General features: G+C 49.3%; 1 protein-coding gene across 1 annotated transcript in view; it reads right to left on the bottom strand.

The window, feature by feature from the left end:
• Window positions 1-21,954, bottom strand: part of LOC121840626 (mucin-5AC-like) — a gene marked incomplete at its 3' end in the record, with an annotated part of 44,536 nt that overhangs the window by 2,221 nt on the left and 20,361 nt on the right. The window contains exons 3-5 of the mRNA XM_042304992.1: window positions 5,265-5,339; window positions 2,428-2,700; window positions 94-469 (exon numbers count right to left, since the gene is read on the bottom strand). Coding sequence (XP_042160926.1) covers window positions 94-469; window positions 2,428-2,700; window positions 5,265-5,339 — 724 coding nt within the window. The remainder of the gene's footprint in view (window positions 1-93; window positions 470-2,427; window positions 2,701-5,264; window positions 5,340-21,954) is intronic.

The following is a 21,954-nucleotide window of genomic DNA, read 5'->3' as shown; positions in this document are numbered from 1 at the left end:
TGGTGGTGGAGTTAGTAGAGGTGGTGGTGGTAGAGGTGGAGTTAGTGGTGGTGGTGGTGGAGTTAGTGTCGGTGATGGCAGTAGAGATGGAGTTAGTGGTGGTGGTAGTGGCAGTAGAGGTGGTGGTGGTGGTGGTGGTAGTGGCAGTAGAGGTGGTGGTGGTAGAGGTGGAATTAGTGATGGTGGTGGTGGCAGTAGAGGTGGAGTTAGTGGTGGTGGTGGTGGTGGCAGTAGAGGTGGTGGAGTTGGTGGTGGTGGTGGAGTTAGTGGTGGTGGAGTTAGTGGTGGTGGTGGCAGTACAGGTGGTGGTGGATGAGTTAGTGGTGGTGGTGGCAGTAGAGGTAGAGGTGGTGGTGTTGGAGTTAGTGGTGGTGGTGGTGGAGTTTGTGGTGGTGATGGAGTTAGTGGTGGTGGTAGTGGTGGAGTTAGTGGTGGTGGTGGCAGTAGAGGTAGAGGTGGTGGTGGTTGGGTTAGTGGTGGTGGTGGTTGAGTTAGTGGTGGTGGTGGAGTTAGTGGTGGTGGTGATGGAGTTAGTTGTGGTGGTGTTGGAGTTAGTGGTGATGGTGGTGGAGTTAGTGGTGGTGGTGGCAGTAGAGGTATAGGTGGTGGTGGTGGTTAGTGGTGGTGGTGGTGGTGGAGTTAGTGGTGGGGGTGGTGGTGGTGGACGAGTTAGTGGTGGTGGAGTTAGTGGTTATGGTGTTGGAGTTAGTGGTGGTGGTGGTGGTGGAGTTAGTGGTGATGGCAGTAGAGGTAGAGGTGGTGGTGGTGGTGGAGTTAGTGGTGGTGGTGGTGGAGTTTGTGGTGGTGGTGGAGTTGGTGGTGGTGGTGATGGCAGTATAGGTGGAATTAGTAGAGGTGGAGTTAGTGGTGGTGGTTGAGTTGGTGGTGGTGGCAGTAGAGGTGGAGTTAGTAGAGGTGGTTAGTGGTGGTGGAGTTGGTGGTGGTGGCAGTAAAGGTGGAGTTAGTGGTGGTGGAGTTAGTGGTGGTGGAGTTGGTGGTGGTGGCAGTAGAGGTGGAGTTAGTGGTGGTGGAGTTAGTAGAGGTGGTGGTGGCAGTAGAGGTGGAGTTAGTGGTGGTGGTGGTTAGTGTGGTGGTGGTGGTAGTTTGTAGCGGTGAGTTAGTGTTGGCGGTGGTGGAGTTAGTGGTGGTGGTGGTAGAGTGGAGTTAGTGATGGTGGTGGTAGAGGTGGAGTTAGTGGTGGTGGTGGTAGAGGTGGGTGGTTAGTGGTGGTGGAGTTAGTGTCGGTGATGGCAGTAGAGATGGAGTTAGTGGTGGTGGTAGTGGCAGTAGAGGTGGTGGTGGTGGTGGTAGTGGCAGTAGGGTGGTGGTGGTAGAGGTGGAATTAGTGATGGTGGTGGTGGCAGTAGAGGTGGAGTTAGTGGTGGTGGTGGTGGTGGCAGTAGAGGTGGTGGAGTTGGTGGTGGTGTTAGTGGTGGTGGTGGCAGTACAGGTGGTGGTGGATGAGTTAGTGGTGGTGGTGGTGGAGTTAGTGGTGGTGGTGGCAGTACAGGTGGTGGTGGATGAGTTAGTGGTGGTGGTGGCAGTAGAGGTAGAGGTGGTGGTGGTGGAGTTAGTGGTGGTGGTGGTGGAGTTGGTGGTGGTGGACGGAGTTAGTGGTGGTGGTGGTGGCAGTGGTGGTGGTGAGTGGTGGTGGTGGGTGGCAGTAGAGGTGGTGGTGGTGGTGGTGGAGTTAGTGGTGGTGGTGGCAGTAGAGGTGGAGTTAGTGGTGGTGGTGGTGGTGGCAGTAGAGGTGGTGGAGTTGGTGGTGGTGGTGGAGTTAGTGGTGGTGGAGTTAGTGGTGGTGGTGGCAGTAGAGGTAGAGGTGGTGGTGGTTGGGTTAGTGGTGGTGGTGGTTGGTGGAGTTAGTGGTGGTGGTGGAGTTAGTGGTGGTGGTGGTGGAGTTAGTGGTGGTGGTGTTGGAGTTAGTGGTGATGGTGGTGGAGTTAGTGGTGGTGGTGGCAGTAGAGGTATAGGTGGTGGTGGTGGAGTTAGTGGTGGTGGTGGTGGAGTTAGTGGTGGGGGTGGTGGTGGTGGACGAGTTAGTGGTGGTGGAGTTAGTGGTTATGGTGTTGGAGTTAGTGGTGGTGGTGGTGGTGGAGTTAGTGGTGATGGCAGTAGAGGTAGAGGTGGTGGTGGTGGAGTTAGTGGTGGTGGTGTCAGTAGTGGTGGTGGTGGAGTTGGTGGTGGTGATGGCAGTATAGGTGGAGTTAGTGGTGGTGGAGTTAGTGGTGGTGGAGTTGGTGGTGGTGGCAGTAAAGGTGGAGTTAGTAGAGGTGGAGTTAGTGGTGGTGGAGTTAGTAGAGGTGGTGGTGGCAGTAGAGGTGGAGTTAGTGGTGGTGGAGTTAGTGGTGGTGGTGGTGGTAGAGGCGAGTTAGTGTTGGTGGTGGTGGAGTTAGTGGTGGTGGTGGTAGAGGTGGAGTTAGTGATGGTGGTGGTAGAGGTGGTGGTGGAGTTAGTGGTGGTGGTGGTGGACGAGTTAGTGGTGGTGGTGGCAGTAGAGGTGGAGTTAGTGGTGGTGGTGGTGGTGGCAGTAGAGGTGGTGGAGTTGGTGGTGGTGGTGGAGTTAGTGGTGGTGGTGGAGTTAGTGGTGGTGGTGGCAGTAGAGGTAGAGGTGGTGGTGGTTGGGTTAGTGGTGGTGGTGGTTGAGTTAGTGGTGGTGGTGGAGTTAGTGGTGGTGGTGGTGGAGTTAGTGGTGGTGGTGTTGGAGTTAGTGGTGATGGTGGCAGTACAGGTGGTGGTGGACGAGTTAGTGGTGGTGGTGGCAGTAGAGGTATAGGTGGTGGTGGTGGAGTTAGTGGTGGTGGTGGTGGAGTTAGTGGTGGGGGTGGTGGTGGTGGACGAGTTAGTGGTGGTGGAGTTAGTGGTTATGGTGTTGGAGTTAGTGGTGGTGGTGGTGGTGGAGTTAGTGGTGATGGCAGTAGAGGTAGTGGTGGTGGTGGTGGAGTTAGTGGTGGTGGTGGTGGAGTTTGTGGTGGTGGTGGTGGAGTTAGTGGTGGTGGTGTCAGTAGTGGTGGTGGTGGAGTTGGTGGTGGTGATGGCAGTATAGGTGGAATTAGTAGAGGTGGAGTTAGTGGTGGTGGTGGAGTTGGTGGTGGTGGCAGTAGAGGTGGAGTTAGTAGAGGTGGTTAGTGGTGGTGGAGTTGGTGGTGGTGGCAGTAAAGGTGGAGTTAGTGGTGGTGGAGTTAGTGGTGGTGGAGTTGGTGGTGGTGGCAGTAAAGGTGGAGTTAGTAGAGGTGGAGTTAGTGGTGGTGGAGTTGGAGTAGGTGGGTGGTGGTGGCAGTAGAGGTGGAGTTAGTGGTGGTGGAGTTAGTGGTGGTGGTGGTGGTAGAGGCGAGTTAGTGTTGGTGATGGTGGAGTTAGTGGTGGTGGTGGTGGTGGAGTTAGTGATGGTGGTGGTAGAGGTGGAGTTAGTGGTGGTTGTGGTAGAGGTGGAGTTAGTAGAGGTGGAGTTAGTGGTGGTGGAGTTAGTGTCGGTGATGGCAGTAGAGATGGAGTTAGTGGTGGTGGTAGTGGCAGTAGAGGTGGTGGTGGTGGTGGTAGTGGCAGTAGAGGTGGTGGTGGTAGAGGTGGAATTAGTGATGGTGGTGGTGGCAGTAGAGGTGGAGTTAGTGGTGGTGGTGGTGGTGGCAGTAGAGGTGGTGGAGTTGGTGGTGGAGTTAGTGGTGGTGGTGGCAGTACAGGTGGTGGTGGATGAGTTAGTGGTGGTGGTGGTGGAGTTAGTGGTGGTGGTGGCAGTACAGGTGGTGGTGGATGAGTTAGTGGTGGTGGTGGTGGAGTTAGTGGTGGTGGTGGCAGTACAGGTGGTGGTGGATGAGTTAGTGGTGGTGGTGGCAGTAGAGGTAGAGGTGGTGGTGGTGGAGTTAGTGGTGGTGGTGGTGGAGTTAGTGGTGGTGGTGGCAGTACAGGTGGTGGTGGATGAGTTAGTGGTGGTGGTGGCAGTAGAGGTAGAGGTGGTGGTGGTGGAGTTAGTGGTGGTGGTGGTGGAGTTAGTGGTGGGTGGTGGTGGAGTTAGTGGTGGTGGTGGTGGACGAGTTAGTGGTGGTGGTGGTGGAGTAAGTGGTGGTGGCAGTAGAGGTGGTGGTGGAGTTAGTGGTGGTGGTGGCAATAGAGTTGGTGGTGGATGAGTTAGTGGTGGTGGTGGCAGTAGAGGTAGAGGTGGTGGTGGTTGGGTTAGTGTTGGTGGTGGTTTAGTTTGTGGTGGTGGTGGAGTTAGTGGTTAGTGGTGGTGGTGGCAGTACAGGTGGTGGTGGACGAGTTAGTGGTGGTGGTGGCAGTAGAGGTAGAGGTGATGGTGGAGTTAGTGGTGGTGGTTGTGGAGTTAGTGGTGGTGGTGGTGGAGTTAGTGGTGGTGGCAGTAGAGGTGGAGGTGGTGGTGGTGGAGTTAGTGGTGGTGGTGGTGGAGTTTGTGGTGGTGATGGTGGTGGAGTTAGTGGTGGTGGTGGCAGTAGTGGTGGTGGTGGAGTTGGTGGTGGTGGCAGTAGAGGTAGAGGTGATGGTGGAGTTAGTGGTGGTGGTTGTGGAGTTAGTGGTGGTGGTGGTGGAGTTAGTGGTGGTGGCAGTAGAGGTAGAGGTGGTGGTGGTGGAGTTAGTGGTGGTGGTGGTGGAGTTTGTGGTGGTGGTGGTGGTGGAGTTAGTGGTGGTGGTGGCAGTAGTGGTGGTGGTGGAGTTGGTGGTGGTGATGGCAGTATAGGTGGAATTAGTAGAGGTGGAGTTAGTGGTGGTGGAGTTAGTGGTGGTGGAGTTGGTGGTGGTGGAGTTAGTAGAGGTGGAGTTAGTAGAGGTGGTTAGTGGTGGTGGAGTTGGTGGCAGTAAAGGTAGAGCTAGTAGAGGTGGAGTTAGTGGTGGTGGAGTTGGTGGTGGTGCCAGTAAAGGTGGAGTTAGTAGAGGTGGAGTTAGTGGTGGTGGAGTTCGTAGAGGTGGTGGTGGCAGTAGAGGTGGAGTTAGTGGTGGTGGTGGTGGTGGCAGTAGAGGTGGTGGAGTTGGTGGTGGAGTTAGTGGTGGTGGTGGCAGTACAGGTGGTGGTGGATGAGTTAGTGGTGGTGGTGGTGGAGTTAGTGGTGGTGGTGGCAGTACAGGTGGTGTGGTGGATGAGTTAGTGGTGGTGGTGGCAGTAGAGTAGAGGTGGTGGTGGTGGAGTTAGTGGTGGTGGTGGTGGAGTTAGTGGTGGTGGTGGTGGAGTTAGTGGTGGTGGTGGTGGACGAGTTAGTGGTGGTGGTGGTGGCAGTAGAGGTGGAGTTAGTGGTGGTGGTGGCAGTAGAGGTGATGGTGGTGGTGGTGGAGTTAGTGGTGGTGGTGGCAGTAGAGGTGGAGTTAGTGGTGGTGGTGGTGGTGGCAGTAGGGTGGTGGAGTTGGTGGTGGTGGTTAGTGGGTGTTGGAGTGGTGGTGGAGTTAGTGGTGGTGGTGGCAGTAGAGGTAGGGTGGTGGTGGTTGGGTTAGTGGTGGTGGTGGTTGAGTTAGTGGTGGTGGTGGAGTTAGTGGTGGTGGTGGTGGAGTTAGTGGTGGTGGTGTTGGAGTTAGTGGTGATGGTGGCAGTACAGGTGGTGGTGGACGAGTTAGTGGTGGTGGTGGCAGTAGAGGTATAGGTAAAGTATGGTGGTGGTGGAGTTAGTGGTGGTGGTGGTGGAGTTAGTGGTGGGGGTGGTGGTGGTGGACGAGTTAGTGGTGGTGGAGTTAGTGGTTATGGTGTTGGAGTTAGTGGTGGTGGTGGTGGTGGAGTTAGTGGTGATGGCAGTAGAGGTAGAGGTGGTGGTGGTGGAGTTAGTGGTGGTGGTGGTGGAGTTTGTGGTGGTGGTGGTGGAGTTAGTGGTGGTGGTGTCAGTAGTGGTGGTGGTGGAGTTGGTGGTGGTGATGGCAGTATAGGTGGAATTAGTAGAGGTGGAGTTAGTGGTGGTGGAGTTGGTGGTGGTGGCAGTAGAGGTGGAGTTAGTAGAGGTGGTTAGTGGTGGTGGAGTTGGTGGTGGTGGCAGTAAAGGTGGAGTTAGTGGTGGTGGAGTTAGTGGTGGTGGAGTTGGTGGTGGTGGCAGTAAAGGTGGAGTTAGTAGAGGTGGAGTTAGTGGTGGTGGAGTTAGTAGAGGTGGTGGTGGCAGTAGAGGTGGAGTTAGTGGTGGTGGAGTTTGTGGTGGTGGTGGTAGAGGCGAGTTAGTGTTGGTGGTGGTGGAGTTAGTGGTGGTGGTGGTAGAGGTGGAGTTAGTGATGGTGGTGGTAGAGGTGGAGTTAGTGGTGGTTGTGGTAGAGGTGGAGTTAGTAGAGGTGGAGTTAGTGGTGGTGGAGTTAGTGTCGGTGATGGCAGTAGAGATGGAGTTAGTGGTGGTAGTGGCAGTAGAGGTGGTGGTGGTAGAGGTGGAATTAGTGATGGTGGTGGTGGCAGTAGAGGTGGAGTTAGTGGTGGTGGTGGTGGTGGCAGTAGAGGTGGTGGAGTTGGTGGTGGAGTTAGTGGTGGTGGTGGCAGTACAGGTGGTGGTGGATGAGTTAGTGGTGGTGGTGGTGGAGTTAGTGGTGGTGGTGGCAGTACAGGTGGTGGTGGATGAGTTAGTGGTGGTGGTGGTGGAGTTAGTGGTGGTGGTGGCAGTACAGGTGGTGGTGGATGAGTTAGTGGTGGTGGTGGCAGTAGAGGTAGAGGTGGTGGTGGTGGAGTTAGTGGTGGTGGTGGTGGAGTTAGTGGTGGTGGTGGCAGTACAGGTGGTGGTGGCTGAGTTAGTAGTGGTGGTGGCAGTAGAGGTAGAGGTGGTGGTGGTGGAGTTAGTGGTGGTGGTGGTGGAGTTAGTGGTGGTGGTGGTGGAGTTAGTGGTGGTGGTGGTGGACGAGTTAGTGGTGGTGGTGGTGGAGTAAGTGGTGGTGGCAGTAGAGGTGGTGGTGGAGTTAGTGGTGGTGGTGGCAATAGAGTTGGTGGTGGACGAGTTAGTGGTGGTGGTGGCAGTAGAGGTAGAGGTGGTGGTGGTTGGGTTAGTGGTGGTGGTGGTTTAGTTTGTGGTGGTGGTGGAGTTAGTGGTTAGTGGTGATGGTGGTGGAGTTAGTGGTGGTGGTGGCAGTACAGGTGGTGGTGGACGAGTTAGTTAGTGGTGGTGGTGGCAGTAGAGGTAGAGGTGATGGTGGAGTTAGTGGTGGTGGTTGTGGAGTTAGTGGTGGTGGTGGTGGAGTTAGTGGTGGTGGCAGTAGAGGTAGAGGTGGTGGTGGTGGAGTTAGTGGTGGTGGTGGTGGAGTTTGTGGTGGTGGTGGTGGTGGAGTTAGTGGTGGTGGTGGCAGTAGTGGTGGTGGTGGAGTTGGTGGTGGTGATGGCAGTATAGGTGGAATTAGTAGAGGTGGAGTTAGTGGTGGTGGAGTTAGTGGTGGTGGAGTTGGTGGTGGTGGAGTTAGTAGAGGTGGAGTTAGTAGAGGTGGTTAGTGGTGGTGGAGTTGGTGGCAGTAAAGGTGGAGCTAGTAGAGGTGGAGTTAGTGGTGGTGGAGTTGGTGGTGGTGCCAGTAAAGGTGGAGTTAGTAGAGGTGGAGTTAGTGGTGGTGGAGTTCGTGGAGTGGTGGTGGCAGTAGAGGTGGAGTTAGTGGTGGTGGTGGTGGTGGCAGTAGAGGTGGTGGAGTTGGTGGTGGAGTTAGTGGTGGTGGTGCCAGTACAGGTGGTGGTGGATGAGTTAGTGGTGGTGGTGGTGGAGTTAGTGGTGGTGGTGGCAGTACAGGTGGTGGTGGATGAGTTAGTGGGTGGTGGCAGTAGAGGTAGAGGTGGTGGTGGTAGGTGGTGGCAGTGTTGGAGTTAGTGGTGGTGGTGGTGGAGTTAGTGGTGGTGGTGGACAGTAGTTAGTGGTGGTGGTGGTGGAGTTAGTGGTGGTGGCATTGGAGTTTGCTGGTGGTGGTGGATTAGTGAGTGGCAGCAGTAGAGGTAGTGGTGGTGGTGGTGGTGGTGGTGGTTAGTGGTGGTGGTGGTGGAGTTAGTGGTGGTGGCAGTGGTGGAGGTGGTGGTGGAGTTAGTGGTGGTGGTGGCAGTAGAGGTGGTGGTGGACGAGTTAGTGGTGGTGGTGGCAGTAGAGGTAGAGGTGGTGGTGGTGGGTTAGTGGTGGTGGTTGAGTTAGTGGTGGTGGTGGAGTTAGTGGTTGTGGTGGTGGAGTTAGTGGTGGTGGTGGTGGAGTTGGTGGTGGTGGAGTTAGTGGTGGAGTTAGTGGTGGAGTTAGTGGTGGTGGAGTTAGTGGTGGTGGTGGTAGTGGTGGTGGAGGTAGCCAGATCTAGTCATTTAAAAGGGAGTCCAAATGCTTTTTTAAATATATAGTGTATACTTTGAGATCCATAAGAAGGCTTGTCCATAGCTGCCATTATCCACTTTGTTAAGAAGCTCTGATTAATTGATCAAGTTTCAGATTCGGCATCAACCCAGACTAATTACAAACATTGATTAGAGTTGATTGAAAAAAACGCACAGTTGAATCATTCTGTTTCTTTCAGCTGCTTCATGCTCACCAAGAAAGAAAACATAATACTCACACACACAAACACACTTCCTGTCACATCTGACCATCACGTCTGCGTGTTGTTTTTATCACTTCCAGGAGGAAGCATTCCGTTGTATGGAGGAGGATGTACACTACCGTTCAAAAGTTTGAGGTCACTTAGAAATGTCCTTGTTTTGAAAGAAAAGGTATTATTTTTGCCCATTAAAGTAACATCAAATGAATCAGAAATACAGTGTAGACATTGATAATGTTGTAAATGACTATTGTAGCTGGAAACGGCTGATTTTTAATGGAATATCTTCTTAGGCATACAGAGGCCCATTATCAGCAACCATCACTGTTCCAATGGCACATTGTGTTAGCTAATCCAAGTTTATAATTTTAAAAGGCTAATTGATCATTAGAAAACCATTTTGCAATTATGTTAGCACAGCTGAAAACTGTTGTTCTGATTAAAGAAGCAATTAAACAGGCCTTCTTTAGACTAGTTGAGTATCTGGAGCATTAGCATTTGTGGGTTCGATTACAGGCTCAAAATGGCCAGAAACAAAGAGGAGTGGGAGGCCCCGGTGCACAACTGGGCAAGAGGACAAGTACATTAGAGTGTCTAGTTTGAGAAACAGACGCCTCACAAGTCCTCAACTAGCAGCTTCATTAAATAGTACCCGTCAAAACACAACCACTAACAGTGAGAGGTGACGCCGGGATGCGTGCCTTCTAGGCAGAGTTGCAAAGAAAAAGCCACATCTCAAATCAAATCAAGTTTATTTATATAGCCCTTCTTACATCAGCTGATATCTCAAAGTGCTGTACAGAAACCCAGCCTAAAACCCCAAACAGCAAGCAATGCAGGTGTAGAAGCATCTCAGACTAGCCAATAAAAAGAAAAGATTAAGATGGGCAAAAGAACACAGACACAGAAGGCCAGCATCTAGGAGTCGCCTCTTTATTTAATGAAGCTGCCAGATGAGGACTTGTGAGGCGTCTGTTTCTCAAACTAGTCACTCTAATGTACTTGTCTTCTCGCTCATTTGTGCACCGGGGCCTCCCACTCCTCTTTCTATTCTGGTTAGAGCCAGTTTGTGCTGTTCTGTGAAGGGAGTAGTACACAGCGTTGTACGAGATCTTCAGTTTCTTGTCAATTTCTCACATGGAATAGCCTTAATTTCTCAGAGCAAGAATAGACATGTGTTTCAGAAGAAGGGTATTTGTTTCTGTCCATTTTGAGCCTGTAATCAAACCCACAAATGCTGATGCTCCAGATACTCAACTAGTCTAAATAAAGACAGTTTTATTGCTTCTTTAATCAATACAAAACTTTTCAGCTGTGCTAACATAATTGCAATAGTTTTCTAATGATCAATTAGCCTTTTCAAATGATAAACGTGGATTAGCTAACACAAGGTGCCACTGGAACACAGGAGTGATGGTTGCTGATAATGGGCCTCTGTACGCCTATGTAGATACTCCATAAAAATCAGCTGTTTCCAGCTACAATACTCATTAACAATGTCTACACTGTATTTCTGATCAATTTGATGTTATTTTAATGGACAAAAAATTTGCTTTTCTTTCAAAAACAAGGACATTTCTAAGTGACACCAAACTTTTGAACGGTAGTGTAAGAGGGGTGTGGATCCCTCTCGGGTCTGGTTGGCAGAGCATAATTGTTCCTTCATTAACATGTGAGACCTGGCATCTGGAAGAGAGAAGGAACACAACGTGATGCTCAATCACCGCCGAGGGGTCAAAGATTAACACCTCCTGTATACATGGTTCAGGAGGAGGAGGGGGGGTGGGGAGGGTTTAATAAGCATCTGTTTTCTCTATCAACACCAATCAAAAGGATTTCTCAGATGTATTTTTAAGCAGAATGAGATAAGTAGACAATTAGTTTACAAAACTACACAAAATCACATAGCAATGAAAGGAGAGAATGTAGAAAGGGTGACTATTTTTAATTGGACTTGTGTGTGGCTCTCCTCTCCCCTCCCCCATCATCAGTTCTCTCCTCTCCCTCCCCCATCATCAGGTCTCTCCTCTCCCTCCCCCATCATCAGGTCTCTCATCTCCCCCATCAGGTCTCTCCTCTCCCTCCCCCAGGTCTCTCCTCTCCCTCCCCATCATCAGGTCCCTCCTCTCCTCTCCCCCCCCCATCATCAGGTCTCTCCACTCCCCCCCCATCATCAGGTCTCTCCTCCCCCATCCAGGTCTCCCATTATCAGGTCTCTCCTCTCCCTCCCCCATCATCAGATCCCTCCTCTCCCCATCATCTCCCCCCCCCCATCATCAGGTCTCTCCACTCCCCCATCATCAGGTCTCTCCTCTCCCTCCCCCATCATCAGGTCTCTCCTCTCCCTCCCCATCATCAGGTCTCTCCTCTCCCTCCCCCATCATCAGGTCCCTCCTCTCCCTCCCCCATCATCAGGTCTCTCCTCTCCTTTTCCCCATCATCAGGTCTCTCCTTTTCCCCATCATCATGTCTCTCCTCTCCCTCCCCCATCATCAGGTCTCTCCTCTCCCTCCCCCATCATCAGGTCTCTCCTCTCCCCCATCATCAGGTCTCTCCTCTCCCTCCCCCATCATCAGGTCCCTCCTCTCTCCCTTCCCCATCATCAGGTCTCTCCTCTCCCCCCATAATCAGGCCTCTCCTCTCCACTCCCCCATCATCAGGTCCCTCCTCTCTGCTTCACCATCATCAGGTCTCTCCTCTCCCTCCCCCATCATCAGGTCCCTCCCCCCATCTCCTCTCCCCCATCATCAGGTCTCTCCTCTCCACTCCCCCATCATCAGGTCTCTCCTCTCCCTCCCCCCCCATCATCAGGTCTCTCCTCTCCCTCCCCCATCATCAGGTCTCTCCTCTCCCCCATCATCAGGTCTCTCCTCTCCCCCATCATCAGGTCTCTCCCCTCTCCTTCCCCCCCATCATCAGGTCCCTCCTCTCCCCCATCTCCCCCCTCCCCATCATCAGGTCTCTCCACTCCCCCCCATCATCAGGTCTCTCCTCTCCCTCCCCCCATCATCAGGTCTCTCCTCTCCCTTCCCATCAGCAGGTCTCTCCTCTCCCTCCCCCATCATCAGGTCCCTCCTCTCCCTCCCCCCCCATCAACAAGGCCTCTCCTCCCTCCCCCATCCCTCCCCCCCATCATCAGGTCTCTCCTTTCCCCCATCATCATGTCTCTCCTCTCATCAGGTCTCCCCCCTCCCCCCATCATCAGGTCTCTCCTCCCTCCCCATCATCAGGTCCCCTCCCTCCCCCATCATCAGGTCCTCCTCTCCCCCCCCATCATCAGGTCTCTCCTCTCCCCCATCATCAGGTCTCTCCTCCCCCCATCATCAGGTCTCTCCCTCCCTTCCCATCATCAGGTCTCTCCTCTCCCTCCCCCATCATCAGGTCTCTCCTCTCCCTTCCCCCATCAGCAGGTCTCTCCTCTCCCTCCCCATCCAGGTCTCCCCCATCATCATGTCTCTCCTCTCCCTCCCCCATCATCAGGTCCTCCTCTCCCTCCCCATCATCAGGTCCATCCCCATCATCAGGTCTCTCCTTTCCCCCATCATCAGGTCTCTCTCCTCCCCATCCAGGTCTCCCCCCCATCATCAGGTCTCTCCTCTCCCCCATCCCCCTCCCCCATCATCAGGTCTCTCCTCTCCCCCATCATCAGGCCTCTCCTCTCCACTCCCCCATCATCAGGTCCCTCCTCTCTGCTTCACCATCATCAGGTCTCTCCTCTCCCTCCCCCCCCATCATCAGGTCCCTCCTCTCCTCTCCCCCATCATCAGGTCTCTCCACTCCCCCCCCATCATCAGGTCTCTCCTCTCCCTCCCCCATCATCAGGTCTCTCCTCTCCCTCCCCCATCAGCAGGTCTCTCCTCCCCATCCAGGTCTCCCCCCCTCCCCCATCATCAGGTCCCTCCTCTCCCTCCCCCATCATCAGGTCTCTCCTCTCCCTCCCCCATCATCAGGTCTCTCCTTTTCCCCATCATCATGTCTCTCCTCTCCCTCCCCCCCATCATCAGGTCTCTCCTCTCCCCCATAATCAGGCCTCTCCTCTCCACTCCCCCATCATCAGGTCCCTCCTCTCCTCTCCCCCATCATCTGGTCTCTCCTCACCACTCCCCCATCATCAGTTCTCTCCTCTCCCCCCATCCCCCTCTCCCTCATCAGGTCTCTCCTCTCCCTCCCCCATCATCAGGTCTCTCCTCTCCCTCCCCCATCATCAGGTCTCTCCTCTCCCCCCCATCATCAGGTCCCTCTCCCCCCCATCATCAGGTCTCTCCTCTCCCCCCCCATCATCAGGTCCCTCCCCATCTCCCTCCCCCCTCCCCCATCATCAGGTCTCTCCCCATAATCAGGCCTCCCTCCCCCCCCATCATCAGGTCTCTCCTCTCCCTCCCCCATCATCAGGTCTCTCCTCTCTCCCCCATCATCAGGTCTCTCCTCTCCCCATCATCAGGTCTCTCCTCTCCCTCCCCATCATCAGGTCTCTCCTCCCCCCCCATCATCAGGTCTCTCCTCTCCCTCCCCCATCATCAGGTCTCTCCTCTCCCTCCCCCATCATCTGGTCTCTCCTCTCCCTCCCCCATCATCAGGTCTCTCCTCCCCCATCATCCTCTCCCCCTCCCTCCCCCATCATCAGGTCTCTCCTCTCCCCCCCATCATCAGGTCTCTCCTCTCCCCATCATCAGGTCTCTCCTCAGGTCTCTCCTCCCCCATCATCAGGTCTCTCCTCTCCCTCCCCCATCATCAGGTCTCTCCTCTCCCCCATCATCAGGTCCTCTTCATTCCCTCTCTCTCTCCTTATTTCCCTCCTCTGTGTGCTCATCTTGTTTTCAATTAGTCTTTGCCAATCAGTGGTCCAATTAGCTTTTTCCTTGATTCCTCCTTTCTCCTGTTGCTGATTAATACCCAGTTAGTTCCCAATACAGACACACACAACCACCCATCCACCCACCCACCCGCCCACCCACCCACCCACCCACCCACCCACCCACCCACCCACCCACCCACCCACCCACACAAGCAAATGCCCCAATCATCTCCGAATTAGTGTTCCAGTAATTAGGAGTGACGAACAAGAGGTGTCTGACCACAGAGCACAGCAGCGTGCGGGATTTAACATTTACATTTTAGCAGACACTCGTATTCAGAGAGACTTACAGCTAGTGCATTCATCTTAAAAAGGAATTTCACACCTTGTTTTCCTCATATCTGATGCATTTCTAGGACAGTTAGATGTGTTTCATGCATATATATATGTATATATATATATATATACAGTGCCTTGCGAAAGTATTCGGCCCCGTTGAACTTTGCGACCTTTTGCCACATTTCAGGCTTCAAACATAAAGATATATAACTGTATTTTTTTGTGAAGAATGAACAACAAGTGGGACACAATCATGAAGTGGAACGACATTTATTGGATATTTCAAACTTTTTTAACAAATCAAAAACTGAAAAATTGGGCGTGCAAAATTATTCAGCCCCCTTAAGTTAATACTTTGTAGCGCCACCTTTTGCTGCGATTACAGCTGTAAGTCGCTTGGGGTATGTCTCTATCAGTTTTGCACATCGAGAGACTGAATTTTTTTCCCATTCCTCCTTGCAAAAAAGCTCAAGCTCAGTGAGGTTGGATGGAGAACATTTGTGAACAGCAGTGTTCAGTTCTTTCCACAGATTCTCGATTGGATTCAGGTCTGGACTTTGACTTGGCCATTCTAACACCTGGATATGTTTATTTTTGAACCATTCCATCGTAGATTTTGCTTTATGTTTTGGATCATTGTCTTGTTGGAAGACAAATCTCCGTCCCAGTCTCAGGTCTTTTGCAGACTCCCTCAGGTTTTCTTCCAGAATGGTCCTGTATTTGGCTCCATCCATCTTCCCATCAATTTTAACCATCTTCCCTGTCCCTGCTGAAGAAAAGCAGGCCCAAACCATGATGCTGCCACCACCATGTTTGACATTGGGGATGGTGTGTTCAGGGTGATGAGCTGTGTTGCTTTTACGCCAAACATAAAGTTTTGCATTGTTGCCAAAAAGTTCAATTTTGGTTTCATCTGACCAGAGCACCTTCTTCCACATGTTTGGTGTGTCTCCCAGGTGGCTTGTGGCAAACTTTAAACGACACTTGTTATGGATATCTTTAAGAAATGGCTTTCTTCTTGCCACTCTTCCATAAAGGCCAGATTTGTGCAATATACGACTGATTGTTGTCCTATGGACAGAGTCTCCCACCTCAGCTGTAGAGCTCTGCAGTTCATCCAGAGTGATCATGGGCCTCTTGGCTGCATCTCTGATCAGTCTTCTCCTTGTATGAGCTGAAAGTTTAGAGGGACGGCCAGGTCTTGGTAGATTTGCAGTGGTCTGATACTCCTTCCATTTCAATATTATCGCTTGCACAGTGCTCCTTGGGATGTTAAAAGCTTGGGAAATCTTTTTGTATCCAAATCCGGCTTTAAACTTCTTCACATCAGTATCTCGGACCTGCCTGGTGTGTTCCTTGTTCTTCATGATGCTCTCTGCGCTTTTAACGGACCTCTGAGACTATCACAGTGCAGGTGCATTTATACGGAGACTTGATTACACACAGGTGGATTGTATTTATATTCAGTTTTTGATTTGTTAAAAAAGTTTGAAATATCCAATAAATGTCGTTCCACTTCATGATTGTGTCCCACTTGTTGTTGATTCTTCACAAAAAAAATACAGTTTTATATCTTTATGTTTGAAGCCTGAAATGTGGCAAAAGGTCGCAAAGTTCAAGGGGGCCGAATACTTTCGCAAGGCACTGTATATACTTTTAAATGGTAGTGTATATATGTATATATATATATACCCACTACCGTTCAAAAGTTTGGGGTCACATATAAATGAGCCAGGTTTGTAGGCCTCCTTGCTCGCACACGCTTTTTCAGTTGTACCCACACATTTTCTATGGGATTGAGGTCAGGGCTTTGTGATGGCCACTCCAATACCTTGACTTTGTTGTCCTTAAGACATTTTGCATCAACTTTGGAAGTATGCTTGGGGTCATTATCCATTTGGAAGACCCATTTACAGCCAAGCTTTAAATGACTGATGAGATGTTGCTTCAATATATCCACATAATTTTCCTTCCTCATGCTGCCATCTATTTTGTGAAGTGCACCAGTCCCTCCTGCAGCAAAGCACCCCCACAACATGATGCTGCCACCCCCGTGCTTCACGGTTGGGATGGTGTTCTTCAGCTTGCAAGCCTCCCATTTTTTCCTCCAAACACAACGATGGTCATTATGGCCAAACAGTTCTATATATGTTTCATCAGACCAGAAGACATTTCTCCAAAAAGTATGATCTTTGTCCCCATGGGCGGTTGCAAACCGTAGTCTGGCTTTTTTATGGCAGTTTTGGGGCAGTGGCTTCTTCCTTGCTGAGCGGCCTTTCAGGTTATGTCGATATAGTACTTGTTTTACTGTGGATATAGACACTTTCGTACCTGTATCCTCCAGCATCTTCACAAGGTCCTTTGCTGTTGTCTGGGATTGATTTGCACTTTTTGCACCAAAGTACGTTCATCTCTAGGAGACAGAACACGTCTCCTTCCTGAGCGGTATGACGGCGGCGTGATCCCATGGTGTTTATACTTGCATACTATTGTTTGTACAGATGAAAGTGGTACCTTAAGGCGTTTGGAAATTGCTTCCAAGGATGAACCAGACTTGTGGAGGTCTACCATTTTTTCTGAGGTCTTGGCTGATTTCTTTTGATTTTCCCATGATGTCAAGTAAAGAGGCCCTGAGTTTGAAGGTAGGCCTTGAAATACATCCACAGGTACACCTCCAATTGACTCAAATGATGTCAATTAGCCTATCAGAAGCTTCTAAAGCTACTGGAATGTTACAAGCTGTTTAAAGGCACAGTCAACTTAGTGTATGTCAACTTCTGACCCATTGGAATTGTGATAAAGTGAATTATAAATGAAATAATCTGTCTGTAAACAATTGTTGGAAAAATGACTTGTGTCATGCACAAAGTAGATGTCCTAAACGACTTGCCAAAACTATAGTTTGTTAACGAGAAATGTGTGGAGTGGTTGAAAAACGAGTTTTAATGACTCCAACCTAAGTGTATGTAAACCTCCGACTTCATCTTCAGCTTACTCTGGACCCTAATCTCTCTTCTGAAGAACATATCAAGACTGTTTCAAGGACAGCTTTTTTCCATCTATGTAACATTGCAAAAATCAGAAACTTTCTGTCCAAAAATGATGCACTAAAACTAATGCATGCTTTTTTTACTTCTAGGTTAGACTACTGCAATGCTTTACTTTCCGGCTACCCGGATAAAGTTTTAAATAAACTTCAGTTAGTGCTAAATACGGCTGCTAGAATCCTGACTATAACCAAACATTTGATCATATCACTCCAGTGCTAGCCTCCCTACACTGGTTTCCTGTTAAGGCAAGGGCTGATTTCAAGGTTTTACTGCTAACCTACAAAGCATTACATGGGCTTGCTCCTACCTATCTCTCTGATTTGGTCCTGCCGTACATACCTACACGTACGCTACGGTCACAAGACGCAGGCCTCCTAATTGTCCCTAGAATTTCTAAGCAAACAGCTGTTCACCTCTCTCCACTGGGATTCTCTGCCTCTAACCCTACAGGGGCTGAATCACTGGCTTACTGGTGCTCTTTCATGCCGTCCCTAGGAGGGGTGAGTCACTTGAGTGGGTTGAGTCACTGACGTGATCATCCTGTCTGGGTTGGCGCCCCCCCTTGGGTTGTGCTGTGGCGGAGATCTTAGTGGGCTATACTCAGCCTTGTCTCAGGATGGTAAGTTGGTGGTTGAAGATATCCCTATAATGGTGTGGGGGCTGTGCTTTGGCAAAGTGGGTGGGGTTATATCCTTCCTGTTTGGCCCTGTCCGGGGGTATCATCGGATGGGGCCACAGTGTCTCCTGACCCCACCTGCCTCAGTCTCCAGTATTTATGCTGCAGTAGTTTATGTGTCGGGGGCTAGGGTCAGTTTGTTATATCTGGAGTACTTCTCCTGTCTTATCCGGTGTCCTGTGTTAATTTAAGTGTGCTCTCTCTAATTCTCTCTTTCTCTCTCTCTCTCGGAGGACCTGAGCACTAGGACCATGCCTCAGGACTACCTGGCATGATGACTCCTTGCTGTCCCCAGTCCACCTGGCCGTGCTGCTGCTCCAGTTTCAACTGTTCTGCCTGCGGCTATGGAACCCTGACCTGTTCACCGGACGTGCTACCTGTCCCAGACCTGTTGTTTTCAACTCTTTAGAGGCAGCAGGAGTGGTAGAGATACTCTTAATGATCGGCTATGAAAAGCCAACTGACATTTACTCCTGAGGTGCTGACTTGCTGCACCCTCGACAACTACTGTAATTGTTAATATTTGACCATGCTGGTCATTTATGAACATTTGAACATCTTGGCCCTGTTCTGTTATAATCTCCACCCGGCAGAGCCAGAAGAGGACTGGCCACCCCTCATAGCCTGGTTCCTCTCTAGGTTTCTTCCTAGGTTTCGGCCTATCTAGGGAGTTTTTCCTAGCCACCGTGCTTCTACACCTGCATTGCTTGCTGTTTGGGGTTTTAGGCTGGGTTTCTGTACAGCACTTTGAGATATCAGCTGATGTACGAAGGGCTATATAAATACATTTCATTTGATTTGATCTGTAGACATTCCATCCATAAGAAAAGGTGCTGTTTCCAGCTACAATAGTCATTTACAACATTAACAATGTCTACACTGCATTTCTGATCAATTTGATGTTATTTTAATGGACAAAAATGTGCTTTTCTTTCAAAACAAAGACGTTTCTAAGTGACAATAAACTTCTGACACTACTGGTCAAAAGTTTTAGAACACCTACTCATTCAAGGGTTTTTCTTTATTTTTACTATATTCTACATTGTAGAATAATAGTGAAGACATCAAAACTATGAAATAACACATATGGAATCATGTAGTAACGAAAAAAAGTCTCTCTCTGTATATATATATAATATATAACAAAATATAGTTAATATTTGAGATTATTCAAAGTAGCCACCCTTTGCCTTAATGACAGCTTTTCACAGTCTTGACATTCTCTCAACCAGCTTCACCTGGATTTCTTTTCCAACAGTTCCCATATATGCTGAGCACTTGTTGGCTGCTTTTCTTTCACTCTGCGGTCCGACTCATCCCAAACAATCTCAATTTGGTTGAGGTCGGGGGATTGTGGAGACCAGATCATCTGATGCAGCACTCCATCACTCTCCTTCTTGGTCAAATAGCCTTTACAAAGCCTTTCATTGTCCTGTTGAAAAACAAATGATAGTCTCACTAAGCCCAAACCAGATGGGACGGCATATTGCTCCAGAATGCTGTGGTAGCCATGCTAGTTAACACCATGCCCAGACCGGACGAGCATGTGCACCATCGTACACAAATAGATTTTTTGTCCCCCCACACCAAACGCAATAACGACATGCAGGTTGAAATATCAAAACAAACTCTGAAAAAATTATATTAATTCGGGGACAGGTCAAAAAGCATTAAACAATTATAGCATTGTAGCTAGCTAGCTTGCAGTTGCTAGCTAATTTGTCCTATTTAGCTAGCTGGCTGTTTCTAGCTAATTTGTCCTCGGATTTAAACATTGAGTTAATATTTTACCTGAAATGCACAAGGTCCTTTACTCCATCAATTAATCCACATATAAAACGGTCAACCGAATAATTTCTAGTCATCTCTCCTCCTTCCAGGCTTTTTCTTCTTTGGACGTTATATGGCGATTGGCATCTAACTTTCATAATAACTGACTGACTGACTGCAGTTTATCTTTCAATCACCCACGTGGGTATAACCAATGAGGAGATGGCACGTGGGTATATGCTTCTATAAACCAATGAGGAGATGGAAGAGACAGGACTTGCACCGCGTTCAGCGCCACAAATAGAACTGTTTCTGTTTTACCAACTTTCTATCAGCATGTTAAATTTGCAACCAGAGGGAAAAAAACTCTAGACCACCTTTACTCCACAGAGATGCATACCAAGCTCTCCCTCGCCCTCCATTCATAAAGTCTGACCACAATTCTATCCTCCTGATTCCTGCTTACAAGCAAAAATTAAAGCAGGAAGCACCAGTGACTCGGTCAAAGAAAAAGTGATCAGATGAAGCAGATGCTAAACTGAAGGACTGTTTCGCTATCACAGGCTGGAACATGTTCCGGGATTTTTCCTATGGCATTCAGGAGTACACCACATCAGTCGTTGGCTTTATCAATAAGTGCATCGATGACGTCGTCCCAACAGTGACCGTACATACATACCCCAACCAGAAGCCATGGATTACAGGTGACATCCGCACTGAGCTAAAGGCTCGAGCTGCCACATTCAAGGAGCGGGACCCTAACCCGGAAGCTTATAAGAAATCCCTGATGTGAGAGAGGGGAGGAGCCACGATATCCACCCAAAAGTGTCACGCCGTGACAGTCTGTACATTTTACCTAAAATGCCCTTCAAATTTGTTGGTGTCCACATCACCAACAAACTAACATGGTCCAAGCACACCAAGATGGTCATGAAGAGGGCATGAAAAAATCTATTCCCCCTCAGGAGAATGAAAATATTTGGCAGTGGTCCTCAGATCCTCAAGACGTTCTACAGCTGCACCATTGATTGCATCACTGCCTGGTATGGCAATTGTTCGGCCTCCGACCACAAGGCACTACAGAGGGTAGTGCGTACGGCCCAGTACATCACTGGGGCCAAGCTTCCTGCCATCCACGACCTCTATACCAGGCGCTGTCAGAGGAAGGCCCTATAAATTGTCAAAGACTCCAGCCACCCTAGGCATAGACTGTTCTCTCTGCTACCACACGGAAAGCAGTACCGGAGCGCCAAGTCTAGGTCCAAGAGGCTTCTATAAAGCTTCTACCCACAAGCCATAAGACTCCTGAACATCTAATCAAATGGCTACCCAGACTATTTACATTCCCCCCGTTTACACCGCTGCTACTCTCTGTCACTAACTCTACCCACATTGTCGTGTGGTTGACTATCATTAAATGTTTAGACTGTGTATTATCAAATCAATTATCTATGTGTATTTTAATTACTTGATTAAACTAATCATGTAACTTAAATTGACTAGGAAGACGGGGCACCATGGGTGAACATGTTGTTTATAGAGTTTCAATTTCCCAAATATAACTTTTCAGATATTTTCATTTATTATCAAAACATTCTCTAATTAATGCATTTTACCTCATTAGTCTCATTATTCAACGTCGCAAACCCTTGGATATCTGCACGAACCCTAGCATAGAATCATGAATCAGCGATATACAAATTGGCTTAATTATTTATTTACTAACTAGCTTAATCAATCACAGAATTACTTAAACACACACACAAATAGTTCATACATTGGTTTCTACATGATACAAAGAAAAAGTCCCTAGCGGATTAAACCGATATGACGGCTTGGTAGACTAAGGGAAAGGGGTGGGGACCACTCATAGAGGATTACTACACTCATAGAAATTGCTAATACTTTAAACATGAACAACCGCTCATTCAAAAATAAATTGAAATTGACATATTTACGAGTGTCTGCCTTTGTCGTCCCTCTCTGCGATTGCCGGTCCGTCTGCTGGATAGTCAGTCGACAGAGAGCCCTTGGTTTGTCCTAAAGTCTTAGGTTGTACTTCAGAGTACCATTCGGAAATGTTCTTAGGATCAGCTGCGTTTACAAGACTGAAGTATTTAAACATCTGAAGTCTGAATAATTATTCTTTAGTTTGTTGATTTTTTCCAACGTGGGAATGATCTCCACGTTCTCTGGTCTTGTCCTTTGGTAGAGTTGTAGTTCTTAACCATTTGAACATGTAGCTCCTGCTTCATGTTTTAATGATCTTCTTAATTCAACCATTTCAAACGTGTGGAGCAAGTTCTCATGTTCTTTCTGGACTTATAAATTCAACCATTTGCAACCTTAGCTTACACCGTGGTTTGCGTGGTCGGTCTGGTGTGAATTGCATCACGGGGGATTTTATACTTGAATAAAAAAAGGGAGGTCTCATCATGTTTGTGCCAACCTTAGCTTACACCGTGGTTTGCGTGGTCGGTCTGGTGTGAATTGCATCACGGGGGATTTTATACTTGAATAAAAAAAGGGAGGTCTCATCATGTTTGTGCCGACCTGGGCATGGCTACTGACTGGATAAGTTACCCGAAAACAAACAATTCTCATTTAGAAAACTAAATCATATTGTTATCTTTTCAAAAGCATTATTATACTTAATCATTATGGAACATTCAGGTATAAACCTGACAGCTGGGAAATGTACACTTTTAAGTGTCCACGGACCATTCCCATAATCTCAAAAAATATAAATATTGTTTAAAGTCTCCCATTTTGGGGATTAGGAGTTTTGGCAAGGATAATGTCTTTGTTCTCCATAGGTTCCATCCTCCATACTGAGAGTTTCTAGCAGGAATGTATTGCTGTTGTAAAACCTGATGTGA

Source organism: Oncorhynchus tshawytscha, linkage group LG02 (genome assembly GCF_018296145.1).
Source record: "Oncorhynchus tshawytscha isolate Ot180627B linkage group LG02, Otsh_v2.0, whole genome shotgun sequence".
Classification (NCBI taxonomy): Eukaryota; Metazoa; Chordata; class Actinopteri; order Salmoniformes; family Salmonidae; genus Oncorhynchus; species Oncorhynchus tshawytscha.
This window is presented reverse-complemented; position numbering and strand designations above follow the sequence as displayed.